General features: G+C 42.3%; 1 protein-coding gene across 1 annotated transcript in view; it reads left to right on the plus strand.

Moving 5' to 3' along the window:
- Positions 1 to 25,844, plus strand: part of ccnjl (cyclin J-like) — a 109,348-nt gene that overhangs the window by 80,563 nt on the left and 2,941 nt on the right. Inside the window, exons 4-5 of the mRNA XM_028813170.2 lie at positions 18,309 to 18,608; positions 25,647 to 25,806. Of these exons, the coding sequence (XP_028669003.1) occupies positions 18,309 to 18,608; positions 25,647 to 25,806 (460 nt within the window). The remainder of the gene's footprint in view (positions 1 to 18,308; positions 18,609 to 25,646; positions 25,807 to 25,844) is intronic.

Consider the following 25,844-nt stretch of genomic DNA (forward strand, 5'->3'; position numbering starts at 1 on the left):
AAAAATGTCAGTAACTACTCAAGTCAATGGCAAATGTTTAATAAATAAATAAAACATTCAATAATAGAATATAACAAATTGCAAGAAATATTTTCACACCATAATTTCTGGTCAAATTTTGCACCCACCTCATGTTGTTCTGCTTAACATATTTAAAATGTTTAAATATGAACAGCAGGAGAAGAAGAAATCCACCTAAAACAAGGAGATCTTATTAAACATTTAGAGCGGTGCGAGGGACAGTGTGTTTTGTTATTTATATCCCCACTCCGGCCCATGTCTTTCAGTTTCAAATTCAGTTCTGCCTGCTGCTGCTGTTTGAGTTGCGCCAGGGGGGCATTAAGCTGTCAGTCAGATGCTCTGTAAATTCACTTAAGCCTTTGCCTGACTCTCTGTGTTATGGTTGCATATCATATAAGAGTAATTTATTGTGTCTTAGTTTTTGGGCCACTTGCTTTTTTTGTTATAAATGTCATTTTATTTTGTCCTTCAGTGGTAGATAAGTAATTCAAACCCTGAGCTGCCGCCAGGTTTATGGCTACAGTGTGTTAGAACTCCTAAACCTCCATCCCAGGAAGTGAATGGCAGCTGGTTTATATCTGCCATAAATGATTTTTTCCTTTTGATGATTTAAAGACTATGAAATTGAATTGCTACTTGAAAAGCTTTTCAAGGCGGGTAATTTGTGTTTTTTTTTTTTTTAAGGTGTTTCTGCTAAGACGCAGTTTCACACAAGTCTAGGGTGTGTCGCACTATTATTGGCTATCATGTAGACATGTGCTGCTTAAAGTTTGAACTGTAGTTTAAACACAATGGTTCAGATTTATTCAGAATCTGGGTATAAAAATAATTTTCCATCTCCAGTTACTTTAGCCCTGCTCAATTATGCCTGCACAGTGAAATCCTAAACTACTCTGGATTACTACAGTAATGGGAATGCAGGTCTCTACTGATTGATCCTCTCATGTCTTAAATGTGCTGGTTAAGTTAACTGGCACCTCTGAATTAGCCTTGGGTGAGTGCGTGTGGGCAGTTGTGTGCTTTGGTGACCTGCACTGTTTCTGTGTGCGTTGTGTCCCTCAATAGCCTATAATGGATGGATGGATGAACTTGTGCTTTAAGGGACTTTGATATGGTGAACTGAGGAGGTCTGTTTTTAAAAACAAAACCCCTTAAAACACAAACAGGGTTAAAGAATAAAAGGGAAATGTGACCCACGCAGAAGACAGTCCATGAAACACGGCACCCCACTTGACTTGGGGAGATACACAACAAGTGGACCCCATGTGAAGAATAAAACCACAAACAGGACCAACATGTCTACTTCTATCATTGCATGAATGAATTCTTAAATTCTGAGCAAATCCTTATTAAGAGAACTAAATTCATATGATGTTAAGACTTAGAAATAAGTGAAATAAAATACTTTAAATCGGGAATTAAAAAAAAAATTAAAAAGCTTCTGCTGAAAACCAGTGGTGTGATGGTTGCCGTTTCCTCCACACCAGGACTTGAGCAGTTAACCAGTCAACTGGTTGCTTGGATGGCCCATGGTCGGTTATTTGTATCTGTGCCATTGTTGAAATTAATTTGCTAGGTCTAAATTCTGTCAGGATTGAAAGTGAAACGTAGAGGGAATTGGCCAATATGAACACTTGATCTGGTAAAGTCCGTTTGTGCTGTTCATGTCAACTCCAAAACATTCTTGTCAGCACTTATGGTTGATTTCTTTATTGGAGCTGTTTGTATAGGCTTTATAGATTAGAGCCCAGTCAGCAGTAAACGTGTGACGTGTCAATGTACACAGCGGCCGCAATGTCTCTGGGCTAGAAAAACTTCTTTAAAAGTGAGCTATCACAGTTTGTTGCATAATAAAACTTGTTAGGAGTAACGTCTGCATGGGCACCATTTGTCGCCCAAAGAACATCAAGGTGATGTTCCATCATTGCATGAATGAATTCTTAAATTCTGAACAAATCCTGTTTGAGAACTTTAATTTGTTTTTCAAATTTGAAATAATACAGAACACTGCTTTCCCACTGAGTTATTTTTTTCCATTTATGGGGTATAAGAGGTCACAGCTCCCTCACTAATGTGCTCTTCTGTTATTGAACACATTTTTGTTTTTGGTTTTATGTCTGCTTATAGCCTCATGTTAAGAAAAAGCAAAAGTACTGAGATGATGTTTGGGCATCATGTCTGACATGTTTAAATGTGTGCTTTTCACAACTCTGATGTCCCCAGCATATGTAACGGTTTGGGACCCAAGGATGAGCTTAGCCACTGAGTTGTGCCATCTTTGTCCCAGCTGCTTAAACAGAAAGCAAATGGCAGCGGTGACTGAGGAGGTGTGCTGCTCCTTAAGCTTTTTATTACAGTGTGAATGAAGAGAAGGTGTGAAAACGGCGAGCAGTTAAGAGTTCATCCGGCAACAAGCTGGTTTTTAAACACCCTTTAAGATTTTACATGTCATCTTTTTAAATAGTTACTACATCAGCATTGGTTTTTGTTGCTTTATTAGGCTTTAGTGGACAAAATCTTTTGTACTTAGAAAAAATGCACTTTAAGTGCAGAGCAACATGGATCAGCCCACTGTTTATCTTAAATCTTAGTTACATTTTGGATCAGGCATGTGCTAATTCAATGTACATTTTTTACGTTAAATTGATTTTTAGAGTTAATACATTTTAAAATATAGTGAGTAGTTGCTACGCGCTGAGGTGCTGTTGATGTTTTAAAAGTTAAAGCTCTGACTGTTGCAATGTAGAAAGCGGACATAAAAAGTCAGAGCAGTGAAGAATGAGAACAGAGGGAAATACTTAAAGACCAAAGCAGAAATCTGTTTTATGCATCACATCCAACACAAGACACAATACTATCTCTAAATCTGGCTGTCTGTCTGCTTTTCACGAGAGAACTACTTAACAGATTTAGATTGGGTTTTTTTCTAGAATTTGCTTGAACATTCCGGTTGATTCTGCGACTTGTCTCATTGTACTATGTATCATCGTACAGATTGATTTGCGTGAATCCGAGAGACACGCGGCGGGCCGAGGGGTGGGGGTCCTCCTCACTCATTGCGCCGGTCTCCACTTAGCTAGCGAACAAGAGAACTACTTAACGGATTTAGATCAGGTTTTTTTTATAGAATTTGCTTGAACATTCCGGTTCTGTCATTGCGCTAAGAATCACAGTTCGCCTGCAGGAGCTATATATTCGTGCTAATCCGAGACAGAGGCTGTGGCCGAGGGAAGGGGGAAGAGTGACATCAGGATTGGGGAGCCGAGCGGGGCCTTCCTCACTGTCCTGTTTCACTACTATGCGGGCAAAGCCACAGTGGACAGCTGTATATATAAAAAATCCAATGTCTGTCTGTCCGCTTTTCACGAGAGAACTACTTAACGGATTTAGATCAGGTTTTTTTCTTATAGTTTCCTTGAACATTCCGGTTGAATTTGCGACTCCTCTTATTGTGCTGTTTATCATAGTTCGCCTGCAGTAGCAATATATTTGTGCTAATACAAGACCGAGGCTGCATGTCGAGGGGAGGTGGAAGCGTTATGTCAGGAGTGGGGAGCCGGGCAGGGCCCTCCTCGCTGTCCTGTTTCACTACTACGTGGGCAGAGCCACGGGGGACAGCTAGTTATGTAATAGAAAGAACTGAGAAGCAGCACGATGGTGCAGTGCCTCACCCATCCAGTGTCCTTTGCTATCGTCACTGTGAAGTTTGCACATCTGTTCTCACTGTTGTTGCTTTTGTGTTCTCTTCGAGTATTCGGTGCTCCAACTTGTGATGCAATGCCTTCACGTGAATTTCTGATCAAACTCTTTAGAGAAACATGAGGTTGCTGTTGGTTCTACTTCTACCAAAAAAAAGTGAAGTCACAAGCAGAGACTACAAAATAGTGTGTTTAATGCAGTTTGTCCATAAGAGTGCCATTTCTGGATGTCCAGGTCGTATTTATTTTATACATTTGAGTAAGCTGTAAGGTCAGCATTAAGTTGCACCTTGGGGAATTTGAGTTGCTTTGTTTTCTCCAATTTGCCTATCTTGTAGCATTTCGTTCACGTGGAATTTCTGACTGGGAAGCTCAGATTTACCATTTGTCCGGTAGTACACGAGCACAGCAAACTAAGGCCTAGTTATCCTTATGTGTTCTGAAGTGGAGCGAGTGGACTGTACGTTGTGTTAATGAAGCTGCTGCAAAGGATCTTTGCGACCGTTCATATTTTTAAGGCCTATATCCTGCTCTAGTGATTTGCCCATCCTGCTGAGAAAGATGCAACCTGATCCAGCGGTTTGTCAGATGGGATGTTGAGCTCAGAAAGCTGCCCATAGATTTCGGTGGCCATTTCTTGTTGCAGCGAAGCCTTTGATTTGAGTTCTATTCTTGGTAACTACCAGTGATTAACAGAAAAACAGGCTGTTGAAACATTAATATAAAGAGCCAAGGATCACCGTGGAGAATGCGGTTCATACTACTCCCAGTTGTTGTTTTATGTCAGCTGAAAATGGTTAGAACTGTCTGCATAGACGGCACCCCCTTGAATGTGGTTCCAACCGTAAGGTCATCTTTTAATGCGTGGCGGCCATATCCTGACAGCTGTTCTGGAACCACCGCCTAGTCCAGTGCCCTGCTGGCAAGTCTCAATAGCTCATCTGTCACCAAGGCTCACACTAATGTGTTTGCTAAAACAGGCAATACATTGAAACCCCCCTGTGCACTGAAATGAAATTGTTTTATGCACACAGTCCATTGCATCCTTCAGAAACGTGTAGCATCTTCACTGTCGAGGTTGGGGGGTCAACCTTTATGAGCAGAGGCTTTGACTCCAGCCTTGCTTTCCCTCATTGGGTTGTGGCAGCACAACAGAATAAATGGCTTACGTATCCCAGCTGCACCAGCGGTGTTGCTCTATTGAAAAGTTTTGGAGAGTGCAGGGGTGGCTGGGTAAAAGACTGAGCCATTGGGAACTTTTAAAAAGGGATCATCTGGCAAGATGTCAGGGGGATCACAGTCATTTGTCTGTTTGATAAAATGCTGTTGCACTCATTTGGATTACTGTCTCTGCCTGGATGTATAGTCTGTCTGGTGCCTGCCTGTTTGTGTGAGTTGTACGGATTGGACATGCCTTCATCAGAAGGAGCGCTCCTATAGTGGAAAAACTTTCCTGTCTTTTCAAGTAGTCCATCTTGAGTCAGGTGAGAATGCAGAACGAGTCTTATTTTTACACTGATGTGCACAAATGTCTGTCCGTGGAGTGAGCTCTTAACTAAACAATTCATTCCCTTTTTATACTTTCCTATGACCGCTACCTTATGTAATACATCACGTCATCTAACCCTTAACATGCAGAATTCTGTCATTTTAACCAATCGTCTATAGCCACTAGTAACTTGGCATTTAAAGCTGAAGCCAGAAAGCAGTTCTTTACTCAGAGTTGTGGGACTCTGGAACAGACTACTGAGGCATGGAGTTTAGGCAAAGGCCTTGAGAACCTCCAAGAAGAACCTGGTGGAGGTCTGGGGACAGCTTAGCTATGAGCTAAACAAACGAGCATTAAATGGACTGAATTCTCTCCTCTTGTTTGTCAAATTGAAGTTCTTGTTTTTCTAATTGTACTGAATACAAGGTCTGGCCAAAAACAAACCTAACTATTATTAAAAATGATGAATACACTTAAAACTTGATCAGGTTTATCTTTTTCAAAGTATCCACTTCCTCTGTTTGTTCACCACTCCCAATGTTTTTTGTTTTTTTTTTGGCCATTTCTGGATTGTGTCCTCGAACTCGTTTTGTGGAGTGTTGTGTTGGTTCTGTGGCAAATTTTCTCCCTTTTGAAATCTGCAACCTTTCAGAGAGGATTTGAACTTCGGAAATAAGAGTCCACCACAGCTTCACACCTAAGCTTCACTGGTTCTGACATGACGTTCCAGAAACTTCTATCAGCATTTGAACAATCTGACGTGATCCCTGACTGTGACATGATTCGCATTTTGCTCATCGTTTAATAGATGTGGCACAATTCTTGCAACAGCACAATGCATCTGTAGTTTTTTCGGTCAATATTGTGTGGCACAAACTTTCACTGATGCCGACTTCAGCAGCTTCATGGACAGTCAGGTGACCATTTTCTCAGATCAAAGCACACACATTCTAACCCTGATCATTATCCAGTTTTGGGGTTGTCTCTCTGATTTGAAACGTCCGTACCACTCATAACATTGTGCGTGTCTTAAACAATCCTCTCCATAAGCTTTCTGCAACATGTGAAATGTCTAATTTTTTCTTAGCCAATTTCACTAAGTCTGATGGAAACAAGTTGTTCAAGATCCTTCATATTTCAACCAGCAAAAAATCACAAAAGGCATGAGCGACATTCGCTCTACTGCTTGTACTCTGATTAATTGACATGGCGTGATGGAGCAAGTAGGAATTTTAAAGGTCAAGGCCACCGCTATACACCACCATCATGAGACTGCTGTGACAGCTCATTGGCAACATGTTTAAGAGTTCAGTTTCTTTTTGGACAGTCCTTGTATGTGAATTCTGTTCAAGTGACACTGCTGCAAGGTAGGCATAAGGAGAAGATTATATTTTGTTACTTTGGATAAATGTCCTGTTGGATGGATGTGTTTTGCTAAAGCATTTTCTGCAGCTTATCTGGATCTGGATTACAGGGTCATCAGTCTAAGCGATGTGATGGTGGGCATCAAACTAACAAGTGGCAGTTCAGGGTGTGGTGTGTAGATGGGTGAAGAATCTGCTCAGACCCAGGGAGCGAAGGGTTATGGTGTGAGGGATTGGATGATGAGTGGTGTCCAGCAGGGGTCAGTGCTGGGGCCGCTGCGATTTTTAATATATATATATATTTATATATATATATATTTATATATATATATTTATATATTTATATATTTATATATATATATTTATATATTTATATATTTATATATATATATTTATATATATATATTTATATATTTATATATTTATATATATATATATATTTATATTTATATATTTATATATATATATATATATATATATATATATATATATATATATATATATATATATATATATATTTATATATATATATATATATATATATATATATATATATATATATATTTATATATATATATATTTATATATATATATATATATATATATATATTTATATATATTATATATATATATATATATATATATATATATTTATATATATATATATATATATATATATATATATTATATATTTATATATATATTATATATATATATATATATTATATTATAGAAAAAACTAGCTGTGTAAGCCTGTGCTGTAAAAAGCGCGGGCTCCTAGAAACTATTGAAATCGTCAGAGTAAAAATTCAAATGCAGACACGGAGGTTTCTTTTTGCGGACGCGCTCGCCTCCATCGTCTATCAGCAGCTAAGCGAGTTTCTCTCTTGTTTTGTCTGTCTTCAGCAGTTCCACTTTGGCGACGGAGTCGATTTCATTCATTCAAGCTGTAGCCTCGCACTTCTTTCTTCTTCCGACTTGTGAACTTGGGGCAACCTTGCTGGCTCTTTGAGCTTCATACTGTAGCCTTGCACTTCCAGGCCAGACAACAAATCTGCAGATTATACCAAACGAGGTGGATTGACAGATAATTTAGAATCCGTTAAATCATCACAAAGGCACATGGACTGCAGACAGGCTTGGGGAGATTTGTGGATGATGAAATTTAATATCAGTAAATATAAAGTATTAGATGTGGGAAGTCTACAGGATGGTAGTGAGACTAGCTATGTTATATGGGTTGGAGATGGTGGCACTGACCAGAAAGCAGGAGACTAAGCTGGAGGTAGCAGAGTTAAAGATGCTAAGATTTGCACGGGGTATGACGAGGATAGATAGGATTAGAAATGAGGACATTAGAGGGTCAGCTCAAGTTGGACGGTTGAGAGACAAAATCAGAGAGGTGAGATTGCGTTGGTTTGGACATGTGCAGAGGAGAGATGCTGGGTATATTGGGAGAAGGGTGCTAAGGATAGAGCTGCCAGGGAAGAGGAAAAGAGGAAGGCCTAAGAGGAGGTTTATGGATGTGTTGAGGGGGGGGGGGGCATGTAGGTGGTGGGTGTAACAGAATAAGATGACGAGGACAGAAAGATATGGAAGAAGATGATCCGCTGTGGCAACTCCTAATGGGAGCAGTCGAAAGAAGATGATGATGTGGGAAGTCAAAATGTTAGGTCTGAATACATGATGGGAGGTCTGATAATTGAAAAGTCCACCTTATATGAAGGATTTAGGAGCCTTAGTGGATTCCACTAAGAATATGAGGTTATGTAGTGCCTTAATGTGCGGAGTACAAGGCCATGGAGGTTCTGCTGAAACTTTATAATGCACTTGTGAGGCCTCATCTGGAGTACTGTGTGCAGTTTTAGTCTCTTTAAGGATATGGTAGAGCTAGAAAAAGTCCCGAACAGAGCAACTAGGCTGATTCCAGGACTACAGAGGATGAGTTATGAGGCAAGATGAAAAGAGCTGAGCCTTTAAAAAAAAAAAGATGAACAGGAGACGTGATTGAAGTGTTTAAAATTAGGAAAGGAATTCCTGCAGTGGATCGAGATGGACTTTTAAATGAGTACATCAAGAACACGAGGGCACAGTTAGAAACTTCAGGGTAAATGTCACACAAACATTAGTAACTTTTTATTAATACAGAGAACCAGACGCATCGAGTAAGCGATCAGGTAGTGTGGTAGACAGTAGGACTTCAGGGGCCTTAAAAACTCAACTTGCTGCTGTTAAGTGTTGGCCTGTTTGTGACCAGACAACAACCCCTTGTCTCACCCCTCCAAGTATAAGAAAACCGCCCTTATTATTAGAGTAGTGGGGGAGTGCTAACACATCCAGGTCTAAATAAGAGTCCAGTCTTAGACTACGTCTCTTCTCCAGTAACAGCATACCTCACTATTAAGACTTATTACTCAGTTATTTTGCTGTTTTCTGACCTAATGCTTCCCATTTTACCTATAAATTTCTAATAAGTTGTATTTGCTTCATCTCAAATATTTTTTTACTTTGGCTTTCTGTGCATTTATTTGTTAATGTGTTTTTGTAAAGTGACCTTGATTTTGAGATAAGGTGCTATATAAATTAAACATCATCATTATCCATCCATTTTTGTTTTTTTCTAACGCACTTACTTATCCAGGCAGTGTGGTGAGGCAGCTGGAGCCCATCCCAGCAATCACAGGACAGAAGGCAGGAGCAACACCTGGACAAGACGCCAGCCCATCACAGGGCACAAACACACATCACACACTCTCCAGGGTCGGTTTAACAGCACAAATTCACTCAAGTCATGTTGTTGTTATAATAATTGAGGTCAGGGTTGGAGGTTCTCTAGAATTTGGATTTTGGCTCCACAGTGGCACCTTTTTGGCAGTACAGAGGCTCAGTGGTTTGTGCAGTGTGTTGCTGGCCTTTTAATTGGAATAACTGTTTGATTTTTATTGAAGTGAAGGGAGATTCTTAGAGGAGTTGTAAGCTTTAATTTTGTACAAGACAGGTTGGTTGGTCAATTCAGTTTATGCAGGCAATACCAGTGGACAGCTGGCTCAACTGGCAGTCTCACCGCTCTGCTTACTCCTGAGTGGTTTATGTCTCTGCTAACCGGAGTAGGCCTCACTTGATGACACACTGCTGTGCTTTATAAACTGGCAACCAGAACAGCAAACCGTGCACTAATAAGCGTATTAACCACACATTTGGGGGTTTATTCTGAGAATATTAAAAATGCTTTATAAAGTTATGAAAATGTCCTTGGGTTAAAAAAATAATGAAGGCACTCCTGTACATTCTTCTACTGGAGTTGTATCATTTTACAGTTGTTTGAAATGTTTAACCTAATGGCAATGGAAATGCTTCAAAGTTCTTTCTGCTGATTGGGCCTTAAGTAGCTGTGGTGTGAATTTTTTCATTCCTAGTGCTCAACACTTTGAAATGTATTTAATTACAATATTGTAATTGAGATTTAAATAAAGGTAATGTTATACAAGGTCTCCCTTCTTACCCATCAGTGCATTTATGGACATGCCCCTCTTTATCTACAGGAACTCCTTACCCCCCATAACTCCTTACGTTCCCTCCGCTCTGTACTCACTAACACTCTTCAAGTCCCCAGAACTAAGCTCAGCAGCATGGGTGACAGGGCGTTTTCATCGGTGGCGCCGAGGCTGTGGAATGCCCTCCCTGATTACCTGAGAGCCCCACAGTCGACTGAGGCCTTTAAGCGAAACCTAAAAACTCATCTTTTTAGAAAGTCATTTTGTTAAAGTATTTTATAGACTCTTCTGTTCTTTTTTATTTTATTATTCTATTTTTACTCTGTAGCACTTTGGGATTGCTAAAATATAAAGTGCAATATAAATAAAATTTATTATTATTATTATTATTATTCCTGCATTAAAAGAATCGGATGAAAGGATGCAGCTGCTGCACAGATTTTATTAAATTAAAGCTGCTGTTACAATAGCAAAATACAATCCTAAAGGTTGAGCCCCCATGAAGAACTGTAATAATGTTATCGTGTGTACGGTGGAATTCACACTTGCTGCATGTTGATCAGCACACACATTTTATTACAGTTAGTGAGTATATTAACCTTACCTCAGGGAGCAGGTATTGATAAAGGGGGATGAGGCAGGCATCTTTTTGAAATCTTTGGTTCATCACGCAGGGTGTTTGTACGCCATCAAGATGGTGACAGGGTGGTTCATCAGTGTGTGACATGAACCCTCAAAACATGGAGGAGGAAGTGTGATGGTCTGGTGCTGGCAACTTGCACAGAGTGACTGGCAGTCTGAATCAAAAGGGTTGTCACAGTTCGGCTCTTGTATCAGTATAAGGTGCAGGCTACTTTGATGAATCCAAAATTTGAGTAAACTTTTGTACACTTAATGGGAGTTTTTTTAATTAAATTTTAATTAAATTTTTAAATTTAATTTTTAAATTAAATTTTTAATTTAATTTTTTTTTTTATTTGGTCCGCATTGCCGGCAGTAAGTCGAACCCGTTTCCAGTGAGAGTTGGACTCCGCCAGGGCTGCCCTTTGTCACCGATTCTGTTTATAACTTTTATGGACAGAATTTCTAGGCGCAGCCAGGGCGTTGAGGGGGTCCGGTTTGGTGGGCTCAGGATTGGGTCACTGCTTTTTGCAGATGATGTTGTCCTGTTTGCTTCATCAGGCCGTGATCTTCAGCTCTCTCTGGATCGGTTCGCAGCCGAGTGTGAAGCGGCTGGAATGAGAATCAGCACCTCCAAATCCGAGACCATGGTCCTCAGCCGGAAAAGGGTAGAGTGCCCTCTCAGGGTTGGTAGCGAGATCCTGCTTCAAGTGGAGGAGTTCAAGTATCTCGGGATCTTGTTCACGAGTGAGGGAAAAATGGAGCGTGAGATCGACAGGCGGATCGGTGCGGCATCCGCAGTAATGCGGGCGCTGCATCGGTCTGTCGTGGTGAAAAAGGAGCTGAGCCGCAAGGCGAAGCTCTCAATTTACCAGTCGATCTATGTTCCTACCCTCACCTATGGTCATGAACTATGGGTAGTGACCGAAAGAACGAGATCGCGAATACAAGCGGCTGAAATGAGTTTCCTCCGCAGGGTGTCTGGGCTTTCCCTTAAAGATAGGGTGAGAAGCTCAGTCATCCGGGAGGGGCTCAGAGTAGAGCCGCTGCTCCTCCGCATCGAGAGGAGTCAGATGAGGTGGCTCGGGCATCTGATCAGGATGCCTCCTGGACGCCTCCCTGGTGAGGTGTTCCGGGCACGTCCAACCGGGAGGATGCCCCAGGGAAGACCCAGGACACGTTGGAGGGACTATGTCTCTCGACTGGCCTGGGAACGCCTTGGGATTCTCCCGGAAGAGCTAGAAGAAGTGGCCGGGGAGAGGGAAGTCTGGGCATCTCTGCTCAAGCTGCTGCCCCCGCGACCCGACCTCGGATAAGCGGGAGACAATGGATGGATGGACACTTAATGATTCCTTGACTTGTTTTTTTCATTGTTTTGTTCTATGCCTTGATTTCATGAAACATTAAGACAGCTTCAGGATCACCTCAAAAAATTGTTTTAAATAATTTCAATCTGGTTTCCGAACTTCTCACAGTAGAGAAAGCCCTGGTCAGAATCACCATGAGCTCCTGATTCCTGCTGACCAGGGCTCTCCATCACTCCTTATCCTCACAGCTGCATTTGATACAGTAGATCACAATGTTCTCCTTCATCATCTTCACTATATAATTGGACTTTCTGGCATTGCTTTGGAATGGTTCGAGTCCTATCTTACAGACAGGGCTGAATATGTGGCCTTGGGGGATGCTAAATCTCGTACCCACACTGTCACCTGTGGGGTCCCACAAGGATCAGTCCTTGGGCCGACCCTTTTTAATATCTATATGCTACCCCTGGGTCACATCATCCGTAGGCATGGAGTTTCATTCCATTGCTATGCCGATGACATGCAGCTCTATGTGAGACTGGACTTGGCTTCTTGTACACCTCCATTGACTTTTTCCTCTTGCTTGGATGAGATTGAGGCCTGGATGTCCAAGAACTTCCTCACCAAAACTGAAGCTCTTTTAATTGGCATCCCCCATCAACTTCGTTCCTCTATAAATTTCCTTTTCTGACTGTACCATTACCCTCTCCCCTTCTGTTACAAATCTGGGTGTCAAGTTAAACTCCCATCTGTCATTTGATACACGTCCATCACCTTTGTAAAACTGCATTCCTTCATCTCCGAAACATAGCCAAACTCCGTCCCTACCTCTCCCTCTGTGATGCTGAAAAGCTGGTTCATGCCTTTATCTCATCCAGGCTGGACTATTGTAATGCACTCCTCATCGGGATCCCCAGCAAGAGCCTTCAAAAGCTCCAACAAATTCAAAATAGTGCTGCAAGAATCCTGAAGAGGGTTCGGAAATATGAACACATTTCACCAATCCTTCAGTCACTTCATTGACTCCCTATCCATCTCCATATCGAATACAAACTGTTAGTTTATTTACCAGTGTATCCATGGAAATGCTCCATAATATCTTAAGGAACTTCTTATACTACAATCCACTACAAGAAACCTCTGTTTTACAAATATCCACCGCCTTCACCACCCTGTGACCAAACTTCATACAATGGGAGACCGAGCCTTTACAGCCGCTGCTCCACGGCTCTGGAATGCCCTACCAGAGAGCCTGCAATCACAGCAGAGATTGTGGGCTGTTTTAAAAAAACAGCTGAAGACTTTTCTATTTAGAAAAGCTTATTAACAGGAATGCTATAATTATTGTTGTTTTATCTGTTTTTATCTTGCTTTGCCTTTGTTTGAACTTTTTATGTAGCACTTTGAGATTTACTACTAATGTAAAATGCCCTATAAATAAAGTGCATTATTATTATTACTAGCCGATGCCTGCCGTAACATACGGCAGTGTAAGAATAAGAACGGAAAACGGTGAGAAAGGAATTTAGAAATCAAGAAGAAATATATACTTCTTGAAAGACGCAGTGTGCATGTAGAATTTCCGGCCAAGCAGGATTACATGTGAAAGTGATAAATAAATCAGGCTTTCCGAATTTACGTACTATGGCCATGGCATCCTGATAGTTTTGTTGTGTGTATCTTGGACTTCCTGGAGATGTGGATGGTAATATGATCATTTTGCCTACACGTACGTTGTTGTTTTCAGCGTTTGTTTGCAGTGCGTCTGATAGTCGTTTGTATTGTTCCACACGCAGATCTTGTTGACTAATCTGAGATAGTTGAGACGCGCACCCTCTGTTTTAACATACGCATCTACGACGTACTGTTGGAATAGTTTGCTGCTGGAGTGTAAAATACTAAATGTATTCCTCATTGCTAATCTGTACACGTAAAATTAGCATTGAGTAAGCCTTATTCACTTGGCGGTTCTTTTATCGGGAACATGTTGTAAATCTTTGTGCCAGCCAATGTCTCCGTAAGGGAATAAAAGTGGGTAAACCATACGATCTCAATTCATATCGAGCATGGAAATCTCTTTACAGGAGTTGCCTATGGGATAGATGCAAATATCCCTTTCGGTAGGCGTTTCGCAATCTTCTCCGACAAAAATCGCTGCAACATCGGTGTGACATGTCGGGGCATTATATTGTCGTAAATTCTGCCTAGGGTTTTCCTTGCAAACCATTCGTACAGATGCTGTTGGATTGGACTAAGCGATTTCATGCATGTGTTTGTATGATTTAGCGAAGGGGTTGATGGTTTGGAACATGGAATCTAACTGGAGAAGTAAATTTTCGCTGCATGCAGAATTTGCTTTATTTTGTAAGCGTACTTCAGTAGCATGCGCTGTGTCAAAAACATACAACTATCCATATCCTGGAGAGGTAGAAGTGTTAGCATATAGTGGAGAGATTTGGTGATAAATTTGCCCGTGTATTTTAAAACAGTATGGTCCGTGGCCAGGAGGTTGAGTTATCTGTGCACCCATGGAAGCAAACGCTAGAGAAGAGTTGTGTTCTCGAATGTGTTCACGATCATTTTTAGCTTGTGATGTTTGCTGTGTAAGAAGCTGCTGTAAAGACACAAGGGGCTCCCACAAAGGTAGTAAAGCTACTTTACCGTCGTGGCAGCACCTCGAGTACTTGTTGGATGTGTGACGCTCAGCAGGCCAGTATAGTGCATGACATGGAAGAGGACAAATAAGAATCGAGAAATGCCATGTCGGCTGCGTGTGGGTGGGACCAGTTTTGAAGTGGAAGCAGGACGAACCAGAAGAGAAATATATACAAGAGATTATTATTGTTATTATTATTATTATTACATCAGACTGTGTTAATTTCCATAAAAACTGAAAAAATGAGGTGTTCTAAAACTTGAGCAGTTTGTGTGTGTATGTAGTTTTGCACAATAATTCATTAGTACATTTGTTTTTAAAAAAAAAAAAAAAAAAAAAAGTTTGTCTCAAAAGTACAGTACATACAGAAATTCTGTTGGTGTCTCTTGAAGCTCTCAATGATAGTTTTTGGTTATTTCTTGTGAAAGTTCTCCATAGGCCGTCCACGTGGCAGTTGTTTTCAGTGTGTTTGTTCTCTAGCAGTGTAGCTGCGTTTGTCTGAATTCTGAGGCTGGGGATTTGCACTGGCAATCGGTCCAAATCCCGTAAACGCGAAAAGTAACTCTACTTGGTTGGGCCCTTGAGCAAGACCCTTGACCTATAATTGCTCCGTCCTGGGTATGACGTTAATCTGCATCCAGACCTGAATGTAGGCCCTCCAACCTGCAGGGAAAACCTGAGGGTTGGTATCAGTATTGACACTCCAGCCACTATAAATTACCTCCTCCTGTTCCATTCCATCTGAATTAGTGTGGTGCTGAGGTGTCAGCCCTCGCATGGCTGCACTCGGGTCCTAATCTGGGATCCTGAGTTGATTTGACATGTGTTGGGTGCGGCAATGCGCTGTATCACTGCCTGCTCCTAACCTCTCTTTCTCTCTCTCCATATTTTGCTTACTTTGTAGAACAATTCAGGCAACAGAGTGACGCATGTTAAAATAATTCCACAGTCTAAGTATGTTCTTTTTAAAAGCTTTAGTAAAATTCAAAGCAAAAAGACTTCAGAGAAATTGATAAAAGGAAAGGGAAAAGTTCCTGTTTAAAGAAAATTCTGTGTAAGGCTTACTTGTCGTGTTCCCCTCTCTATGTAGTCACCCTGTCATAATGTCAAATGTTCGTACATTTTATAAAATGTCTGTGAGACGGTCAGGAGAGACGGTGTGCCAATGCTCTGATCTAACAGTCCGTGCTGGCAGCAGAGAAGGTGATTTCCTAACTCGCTGAATTAACATTCTGTTCTTCTACATGCTGACGGATTATATTGTAATCTAAGTGACTGTGAAACTGCTGCTCTAGTGAAGTTAGCCGATACTTGTGTGAATTTAACATTCTACGGTTGGCTCTTACAAGCAGGCCAATCAAAAGAAAAACCTAAACTTCCTGCACTGTTCAAACTCTTTATAATAAAAAGCCACACTGCATTGTGTGGGATTGTGATTTCAGTGTGAAATGCATTAACTGTGGAAGACTGCACAGCCCTGTCTTAGGATTCAAGGCAATCAGGGAATGCCTGCGTTTTGAAGACCTGCAGCCCATGGAGTCAATAATAATAATAAGTTGCATTTATAGTGCGCCTTTTACAGACCCAAGGTCGCTTTACATACAGGGGAAAAACAAATCACACAGAAGACAAAAGTTCTTTGAAGAGGAAAGATTTGAGTTGAGATTTAAAGGTGGAGAAAAAGGAGCAAACTCGGAGAGACTGAGGAAAAATGTTCCAGAGTTGAAGGGCCATAACACTGAAGAGTCTGGTGTGTGGGACAAGGAGATTAATTCATAATTAAATAATTAATCAGTGGTCTCAGTCCTGGGGTGCAGCTGCCCCACTTCATTCTACAGTCCGACTGAGAGGAAAGCTCTGTGTCTGCTGTGCAAATCTCACTATTGATGTGCATTTTGGTTTTGTAACATCTGAGGGGCTCACGACCTTCTATTGGGGAAGATGTAAAAAAAAAAAAAAAAAAGTGGGGTAGTGAAAATGGATGGATGGGGGGCTGGTGGGTGGTTAAAATCTGCAATCCACCACCTCCACCATTGTGTCTTTGCAAGAAGCTAATTAGCAAGTTTTCTTTAACATTAGCAAAGCAAGGCAGCCCCCTTAGGGGATATGAAGCATAAAAGAGGCCACTGGAATTGAAACTCGACCCCATGCTGCAGCAAAGCTGGGCAGAAAATCCTTATCTTGGCTGGCTGGGCCCAGCTGGCCGGTGACGTCACGTGCCTGTTGCTAGGAGGGAAAACGAAGATGAAAAGTTGACAGGGAGTGGTGAACCCCTTTATGTAGGGCTTCATGAATATTAAAGCCAAAAGAGCCCAAACTGAGATTTCAACAGACGGGGTGACCCCGTGATACTCTGATTAAGGGGTCTGGAGGATGCCGCAGCTGTTTTACATAAATCCTGCCCAGTTGTGTTTTGTTGTTCTTTTTTTGCAACACAGATTTGGAAAGCAATATAGGAAAAAGTTTTCTTAGAGCTCGGACGTTTCAGAGTTTTTTGAAGTGCAGAATGTCTGCTCTTGCTTTGAATCGTCAGTGTTACCCACGTAAGATCAGACGGTCAGATTCCAAAAGTGGAAAATACAAGAGATTCCTGTACACGTACATGTGTGTGTCTGTCTCTCGAGTGGATGGAGTGTCTGGCTCATGGCTGCACTAAAACAAGTATTAATCTCCTTGATAATGTAACGTACCCCCAGGTGACATCAACCGATCGACAGTGATGATCAGCTTATTACGTCAGAGCCGCCTAATCTGAAGTTTTGGCTTTAGTGTCATTGGTTTAGTTGGATGATTTTTTAACTCAGACGTTCCTCATTCAGATGTCCCACTAATCCCCAGAAGGAGCTCCTCTTTAATTGGGCATCTCCAGCCTCTGTTTAGATGGTGGCACCCTGTGGTAATAAGTTTTCACTTCCGGTTCTTGTATATTCATTTACTTATTTAGCTGATGCCTTAAATGTAAAGTGACTTGCTAATCCATCTTGACTCATTTTTACATGTTAACTGGGACACGAGAAGCTGCTGGTGGGGGATTGACCTGGTATCCATTGCAGATGTGCTCCTTACTTAACGTGTACTTGAGTAAAACATTGACCTGATTCTTTTGTCCCGAAATGCCTTGCAGGTTTATTTTCTTAAGAATTCAAATATGAGGTCTGTTGATGTTCACGTCTTTATATATATTTTTTTTTAATTGCCTTTTTTCGTTTATGTTAGTGTGAGCACCCTGGTGTGCTTGATGGAAAATGGGCTTCTCGTCTTTGTGTTTGACTGCTCTGGCTGCTCTTTATTGTGTCAAACAGAAGGTGAGTGAGGGGTTGACACTTGAAAAACAATTCGAGAGAGAAGGCCTCTTTGAGTAGCTCATACCATTAAAATTCACCCTTAAAGAGCAAGAGCAGAAATGAGCGGTCTAATTACAGGAGAAACCTCGGCTTAAAAAAGAATTGCTTGGCTGAAAAGAGAACCAGTGGACACTGGGAGCCTTGGAGATCAAGATCAATGGCCCCAGTGGGTTTATTTCATTCATTTTTTTTCTAAACTTCCTGTGGAGCAAGTCCTCAAAACACTGCACTTCTGAAAATGTCGACGCAGGCCTGTCAAGCTCGTTTGCTGTTTTATAGGCTTACTAAGACCCCATTTTGTTTTGCCCTTACAGGTAAATTTGAGGAGAAGGAAGACCGTGTACCCAAGCTGGAGCAGCTCAATAACCTGGGGTTCATGTGTAGCCTTAACTTGGTTTTGAACCGGCAGGACCTGATCAAGATGGAGGTTCTGCTCCTAGAGACGTTCAACTGGAACCTATGCATGCCGACTGCAGCCCATTTCATTGACTACTACCTCTATGCTGCCATCCAAGAGAGTGATCTGCACAATGGCTGGCCTCTGCCCTCCCTCACCAAGACCAAAGCTTTCATGGAGAAATATAGCCATTATTTTCTGGAAGTTTCTCTTCAAGGTAAGATATTGGCTTTACCTTAGCCAGCTTTGCTATTCTTAAACTTCAGTCTGGTCATTAAAGAACTGCTTGTCATCTGTTCATGTTTTTACACTGACTGCTCTCTTGTCACCATTGAGGCCTTAGATGTACTGTTCTGTCACTTTATCCTTGAAAAAATGAATTATAATTTGAACTGAGAGCAAAAATAAAATCCTTTAAACAGGCTGATCCTCCGTAAGTGAAGGGACCAGGTAAGCCATCGAGCGGTTGACTCTGTGACACTGGGGGCTTTAGTTCTGTACAGCACATTTGACTGCATGTGTTTGCAAGTGACTGACAGAGCACCATTTGAGCCACTTAGTGTCATTTTAAATACTCGGATAGACCTGACCGACACAGTGGTCCTTTGTTACATTCCACCAATAAGACTTCAAATTGTAGTAAACCGTGGAATCCCCAGGGAAGTGCAAGTGACCAGCCTTGTCATCGCGTCCGTCAGTCCCCAGACTGTCCTTCGTTTGCCAACAAGGCCTTCAAACCCTTTACTTTAATTCCAGGCACAGTACTGCTGTAATTGCTCATGTTGCCATCATTCAGACAATTAAACAAAACTAAAGAGCTGAAAGGATTTATTTCTAGATTCACCAGTTGTGTGTGGTGTAGTGTGCGTTTTACTCTGATTATTGTGTCACTCTGCCAAGCTGAGATTTAGTCGTCCCCCCATTTGTCCTTTGTCTGTCTGAATTCTGCAGCCTTGACAAGATGTTGAAATGACTGCTCTGTCCGTGTCAACAGTTGAGGTGTCCTGTAGGTCCTACAATGTGATGAATGTTGAGAATTGTTGACAGTCCATTGACAAGTGTGTGACTGCTGCTGCCACCTTGAGGGGAGAAGTGGATAAGCAGGGATGCACAGGAGACTTTCAAAAGATCTTTAACTCATATTTGGGGGTTCAAGTGTGTGTCATGAAAGACCTTGCACTCTCGCACTAGTCTGCATTATTGGCATTAGGCATAGGAATTTGTTAGTTTTCACATACCCCTTGGGGTCAGAGCACAGGATCAGCCATTGAACAGCACCTCTGGAGCAATTACAGGTTAATGGTCTTGCTCAAGGGCCTAGCAGAGTATGATCTCTTTTTAGCAATGTCGTGTTTCAACCCAGCAACCTTTGGGATACCAGCGCAGATCCTTAGCCTCAGAGCCACCACTCCGCCCCATCATGCCGTAGTGCAAACCCTAAACCCCTCTGCAAGTTCACCACTTTTCAGCGGCAATGTTCAGCCTAATGATGTGTTCATAACTGCCTCTTTTGGCACCTCCATTGCATCTCACTACTTGTAGTAACAGTCGTTCCCGCCAGCCTTGGAATTAGCTTTTGACACCCTGGGCATCTTTTTATCACCAGCTTTAACACAGCCTGTCAGTGTTCCAGTCTGAAGTGGGTCAATCCAAAATAGGAAACCCTGAGACATTCCACTATAATCCACATACATTAGCATCTAAAATGGTGGGCATCACCCAGCTGTTTTGTCTTTTTAAAAGCCAAGGTGCCATTAAGTTGATTTTTCAAGTACAGCCAAGACACCCCTGATGTTGCAGGAACCTCTTACTGCTTGAAGTGACTGATTTGTTTTATTCACAAAGGCCTTCAAAGCCATGTTTTTCAGCTGCCATTCCTCCAGTGCCCAAGTGGTAAACTCTTGTAGCTTATCCTTCATTAACCCTGTTTGGTTATTAGAGGAACCTCTAAATGTGAAGCCTTTTTTTAATTCTGGTCGGTAAAGCCAAGGCAGTACTTTCTTTGTGTTACAAGGTTACTGGCATTCCATCCATCCATCCATCCATCCTCTTCCGCTTATCCGAGGGCGGGTCGCGGGGGGCAGCAGCTTGAGCAGAGATGCCCAGACTTCCCTCTCCCCGGCCACTACTTCTAGCTCTTCCAGGAGAATCCCGAGGTGTTCCCAAATGCAACTTTTGCAAGAAACAAATCCATTTTGTAACATAAAGGGCATTCCATGTGGAAGATTTCCAAGAAACACAAGATATTTATACAAGGCTGTTCACTACTGAGAAAAGGGCAACCTGAATCTGACTAGAACAGGAAAAGGTGGGTAGCTACGCAAGGGGAGGAGGACAGGAGTGTGTAGCCTGAGAAATAGATGCTTTACAGGTCCTGACCCCAAATGCCAGTGAAAAGCTGTCTGCAAACTCTACACTGGGAATCGCAGACGTTTAGGTGATCATTTCAACCTCTCTAGGTTTTTAGAGATAAATGAACAGTTTTTCATCCCAGTAGGCTTGTGCTTTGCAAGTCTGGCACAGCAAAAGTTCCTCATGAAGCACATGGCAAGGCCAGTCAATGAAGGAAACCTGCAGCTTGAAGGGCTTTATGTGAAGCAGTCATTTAACAGCTCATCAGCTGTGGAGCTGCAAATAAGACACAAAGTCACAACAGACATCAAGCTGCTCGGTGAAGTCCTCTCAATTACGTTATGCAGGGCTCCAAATAAGTGTGTGTGTGTGTCTGTATGTTTGTAGGCAGTCTTGAATGGCGTCCAATACACACAACCTTTAAAACAAAACTAAAGAATCTTCTTGGCTGTGCAGGTGCTGAGGTGCAGGCCTGCCATTGTGGAAGTGCTGGATGCCCTTTGAAGTTTACTGTTTCACTCGGTGCCTGAGGCGTCCATGCTGGTAACTCTTAGTCTGAGACATTCCCATGCTGCTGAGGGAGGACTGCATTGACGAGTGGCGCAGAACAGATGGCGCCTGCAGCCGTGTCCTGTCCCTCCAGCAGTCAGGCAAATCCGGTGGTCCAGCCAACAATGAGCACATAGTTTTGCATAAATCACCATGTAAATTTTTGAAACCTACACTGGGGCCCGCCACCCCCCGACCCATTGCAGATGCATGATAGTTTTTGGTGGCGCCTCTGTTTTGTCAGACTCCTGATTTGTGTTCCTCAGTTCTTGTACCATGTAGGCTTGTGGTACTGCAGAGCTGAGCAGGGCATAGCAAGAATACCAATGTGAGATGTCGCTTTTGTGCCGTCTGTTTGTCATTTATTTAGCTCTCTGTTTTTATGTCAAATGCCTTAAATCACATTTCTTTGTTGTGAGCTTTAATTTGTGAAGTGATTTGCTCAGGGTCTTGCCTAGAACTGGAGTTTGGGGGTTTGAACTGGGTGCCTTTACGGTCTGAGCCTTTAGCCAGTAAGCCACACTGCCTTTGATTTCCTTATTAGGGTCACCCTTGGGATCATCACTGGCATCTTGTAAGCTTGCATGTGAAAATAAATGGCAGAGATTCACATCGCTAAAACAACTTTGACAAGTGGCTGGCTGCCTTTTTCTTTTCAAGCACTTGTGCTGTGTAGCATCCTTCACTGTGTAAGGTGCTTGTGTCCAGCAGGGGGAGTGCTAGCTCCTCTGGACCAGTTTAGGTGTTGGGATCTGCACTGTGGAAAGCCACATTAGTGACAAAATGAGCACAATGATCAACTGGGTGATCTCCCTTTAATGAACGTCAAGCTGAATGTTCATGTAGAGCTCAGGACGCAGTCCCTCTCACCAGGCTCTCTCAGCCCTTGGGCTGTTGTCTTCTCCTGGTGCAGTTGGGTGCATGCAGAAAATTCCATGATTCTAAAGTCCCATCTGTTCCTGCGTGTGTAAAGTCCAGTGGTGCTGAAGTTCTCAAATTCCCAGGGTGTGGTAACACATTTTGTAACATCAAGATGTCGTTGTTTTGGAACAATAAACCGATTGGTGTCAAACTGGGAGCTTAACTGGCCATTTTCTAGAAATCTCAGGAAAATAAACTTTCTTCGCAAAGCCCAAGAAGTGAGTTCTAACAGGCTGCTTGTGCAGCACAAAGAACAGAAAGGGAAGCAATGCCTAACAATGTAAAACGACTATTTTGGCGTTTTAGACCCGTTAGGTGAGAGGATGTTTTCTTTCTCTTTAATTCGCGATTCAACTCTTTAACATTCCAGCTCACAAAGTTAACTGTTTGCTCATGATGATCTTGATTCTGAGCTTTTGCTGTCGTTTTGTAGTCTTTGAGGTCAAAGCTGTCTTATTTTATTTCCAATTTTCCTAGGAGTTATTGCTGTGAAGCCTAATGTTGCATTGGCACTTCTAATTATAAGGATTTAAAGAATAGATTAGAAATAGATTGCTCTTTCTCTCCCCCCCCCCCCCCCCCCATTTTGCCTCCCCACGTGAGGCTGGACCCCACTTCACAAAGTCCCAGTCCTCTGACATACCTAGAGACGGAGCACATCCAAAACAAAACAAGCCCCCCAGCAGCGGCATATAAGGATCAAAATAGAGAGATCTATTGACAACAGTCCAAATACTATAAGCATAAAATACAGTATAATCTTAAACAGTCTTGAGAGAGTAAACCCAGGGAATGATGTTAAACAGTAGCCCTGGATAAGCATAGCCTAACAATGAAAAGAGTAGTGAGCACTGGAGCATAGTGACAGTAATATGCAGAAATAAGATAACCCACCATTTAAAAGAAATTAAATGACTCTGGATGGTGGATTTCTGGTTGATTCCCATCCTTGTTGTCTTTGCCAGTTTCAGATACGACTTTTTTCATTGAATCTCGACCTCTAAGGCCAGCATACCACTGTCGCCTTCTCATGGTTTTCAGATGACGTTGGCATTTGGTGAGTCCCCCGACCAATCGGGAGCTTCAAGGTGTCTGCATCTCAAACCTCCAGACCCTGATGCGCTTGTGCAGTTGTGTATCTGGGCCTTCTGCTGCTCTGTCTCTCCTGGTTACATACAGTAGATCCAGTCTGCCCTCTTCTCTCAAGAATGTGGACACCTTTTGTATGATATCTCCAGTTTCTTGGCAATTTGTTGCCTGGACATTTGTGCAAAACTGCAATAAACTGACATGTATCTTAAGAAAGCTGTTTTGTTTTGGTCGTTTGTGAACCCAAAATGTCAGTTCTTTGCATCCAAGGAAAGACGCAATTGATTTGGTGACAGTGGTGCCACCTACTGTATTTTGTGATTGTCCAAGATGTATGCAGTAAACACTTAGCGGTTTCTTGTAATTGTTGGTCCACATAACCCCTCTGCCTTCTGCAATATTAAGAAGCGCTTGTTACTCTCCACGTGTTTGAAGCTTTGTGAACTGTGCCTGTGATTAAAGCTCAGTGTTTCATGGAGAATGTGCTCCGGCGTCTTGAGAGAAGCTGGAAGAGCTACATTCAGTGTTCCATCCTGCTGTAATTCATGGAGGAATCAGCTGTGGTCTGAAGATGTGCCTAAAACCACAGAAGCTTCAAGTCCTGTTTTAATATGTGATTACAGGAGACCTGGAAATAAATCAGGAGAGCTTTCAACACACAATGGGGGACAGTGTGTGAAGTGCAGCTACCAATGTCCTGCATGAGCCTGTCACCCCTTTGTCATCAAGCTAACACTGATGTTCATGATGGCAGTGTGGCGTGACCCCCAGATTTGCAGTGTTACACATTCAGTGTGCTGCACACGTGTAGGGCGACCCTCCATCCACACTGCCTGGTGTAACCCTAATCCTGATAAATGATCTTTGAACACATACACGGTGTAAGGGCTCGTTTATACTTCACACTCAGAATACGTACTTGCCCGCATCATGGCTTTCACGCGTTCATTTGATGCGTCCTCTGTTCAGGTCCTCAGAAATTAACGCGACGCGTGTGCGAGTTGCAGTACCAGCAAAAAGTCGGGGGACGCAGTGTGCTGAAAGTTGGAATGTGATGTCAGAGTCTCTGGTTACTATCTACATGTGACAGAAAGCTTTGCGGATCCTAAGAGATCGATGTGCGAGCTTCAATGTTTGAATGGTTCGATGTGGTGAGGCAAAATGCCGATTATACAGATGTATTCGTGGTGCTTTTTATATTCAAGCATCGCATATTCCCAATCGTAATGACACAATACATTTAAAAGTCTCGCATACCGTTTTCTGTGCCGTCTTTTTTCTAGGGCTTCCATCCGGTCATGACAGCAGCAGATTGCCACATCGAGCACATTAAATGTCTGATATTCTAACTCTCTGCACATTTAGACTTCTTAGATTTATACTTGATATCACTTTCATGATGAAATGCGTTAGTGTGTGTTACATGTTACAGATGAATCGGTAATTTCATTTAAGTAATGAATACTGTTAATAATTACACACATGGGGGTTACACGGTGGTGGAGCGTTAGCGCTGCTGTCTAGCATGGAGTCACGTCGCTGATATTCCCAGCCTGGAGTTTCCATGTTTTCCTGCTGGGTTTCCTCCGTGTGCTCCGGTTTCCTTCCAAAGATATGCAGATTTGGTGACACTAAAATGACACCAGCGTGTACGTGAGTGCTTGTATTCACCTTGCGATGAGCTGATGCCTTGTCCAGGAATTGTTTCTGCCTTGTGCCCAATGCTAGCTGAAATGGACAAATCCCTGGACTGATGGATTTAATCATTAAACATCCTTTTCAGAGATATTGTGGTAAGGTGTCATCGAAATTTAATGGGTGTTCCAGGCAATTCACAACACGGCGAAGCCGAACCTGTTCTCACTGTGATATCTCGTACTGCCACCTGGTGGATTCCTCCAGATTTACGCAAAGTACGTGCACAGGTATAAACACTAGAACGCTTGCGTAGCAGGAGCATCTGCTGTAGCATGCATCGCGTCGCGTGAAGTATAAATCTGGCCTAAGTCGCCAAGATGTGGCGTTTTGCAGAAGCATCACCGTTTGATCCCTCATCCAAAGTTTAGATACAGGTAAAGGCCTTCATAAAAAGAAAAAGCAAAACCAAATCATTCAATAAAGGTTCATTACTGTCCTGGAGTATCTGATGAAGTGTTATAATGAGCCCTTGCAGTGCTGCTTTGGTGAGCACACAGTGTTTGAGGACCTTACCTGAACAATCAGAGCACTCTGTGGATTCACTTTGACACTTGAGCCCCGTGCTTTACTTTTGTGTTTCTCTGTCCTGCTGATGGCCTGTCCTTTCCATTTTTATGGCTCATTGTGGTTTCTCCTCTCTTCACAGATCATGCCTTCCTCACTTTTCGTCCTTCTCAGGTAGCTGCTGCATGTGTAGCAGCCTCACGAATCTGCCTCCAGATCTCTCCCAGCTGGACAACACAGTTGCATCTTCTGACAGGTTACACATGGGACCACCTCACCCCCTGCATTGAGCTCATGCTAATGTAAGTGTCTGCAGTGGGCGACTTGGCTGTGAATTCTT

Source organism: Erpetoichthys calabaricus, chromosome 11 (assembly GCF_900747795.2).
Source record: "Erpetoichthys calabaricus chromosome 11, fErpCal1.3, whole genome shotgun sequence".
Classification (NCBI taxonomy): domain Eukaryota; kingdom Metazoa; phylum Chordata; class Cladistia; order Polypteriformes; family Polypteridae; genus Erpetoichthys; species Erpetoichthys calabaricus.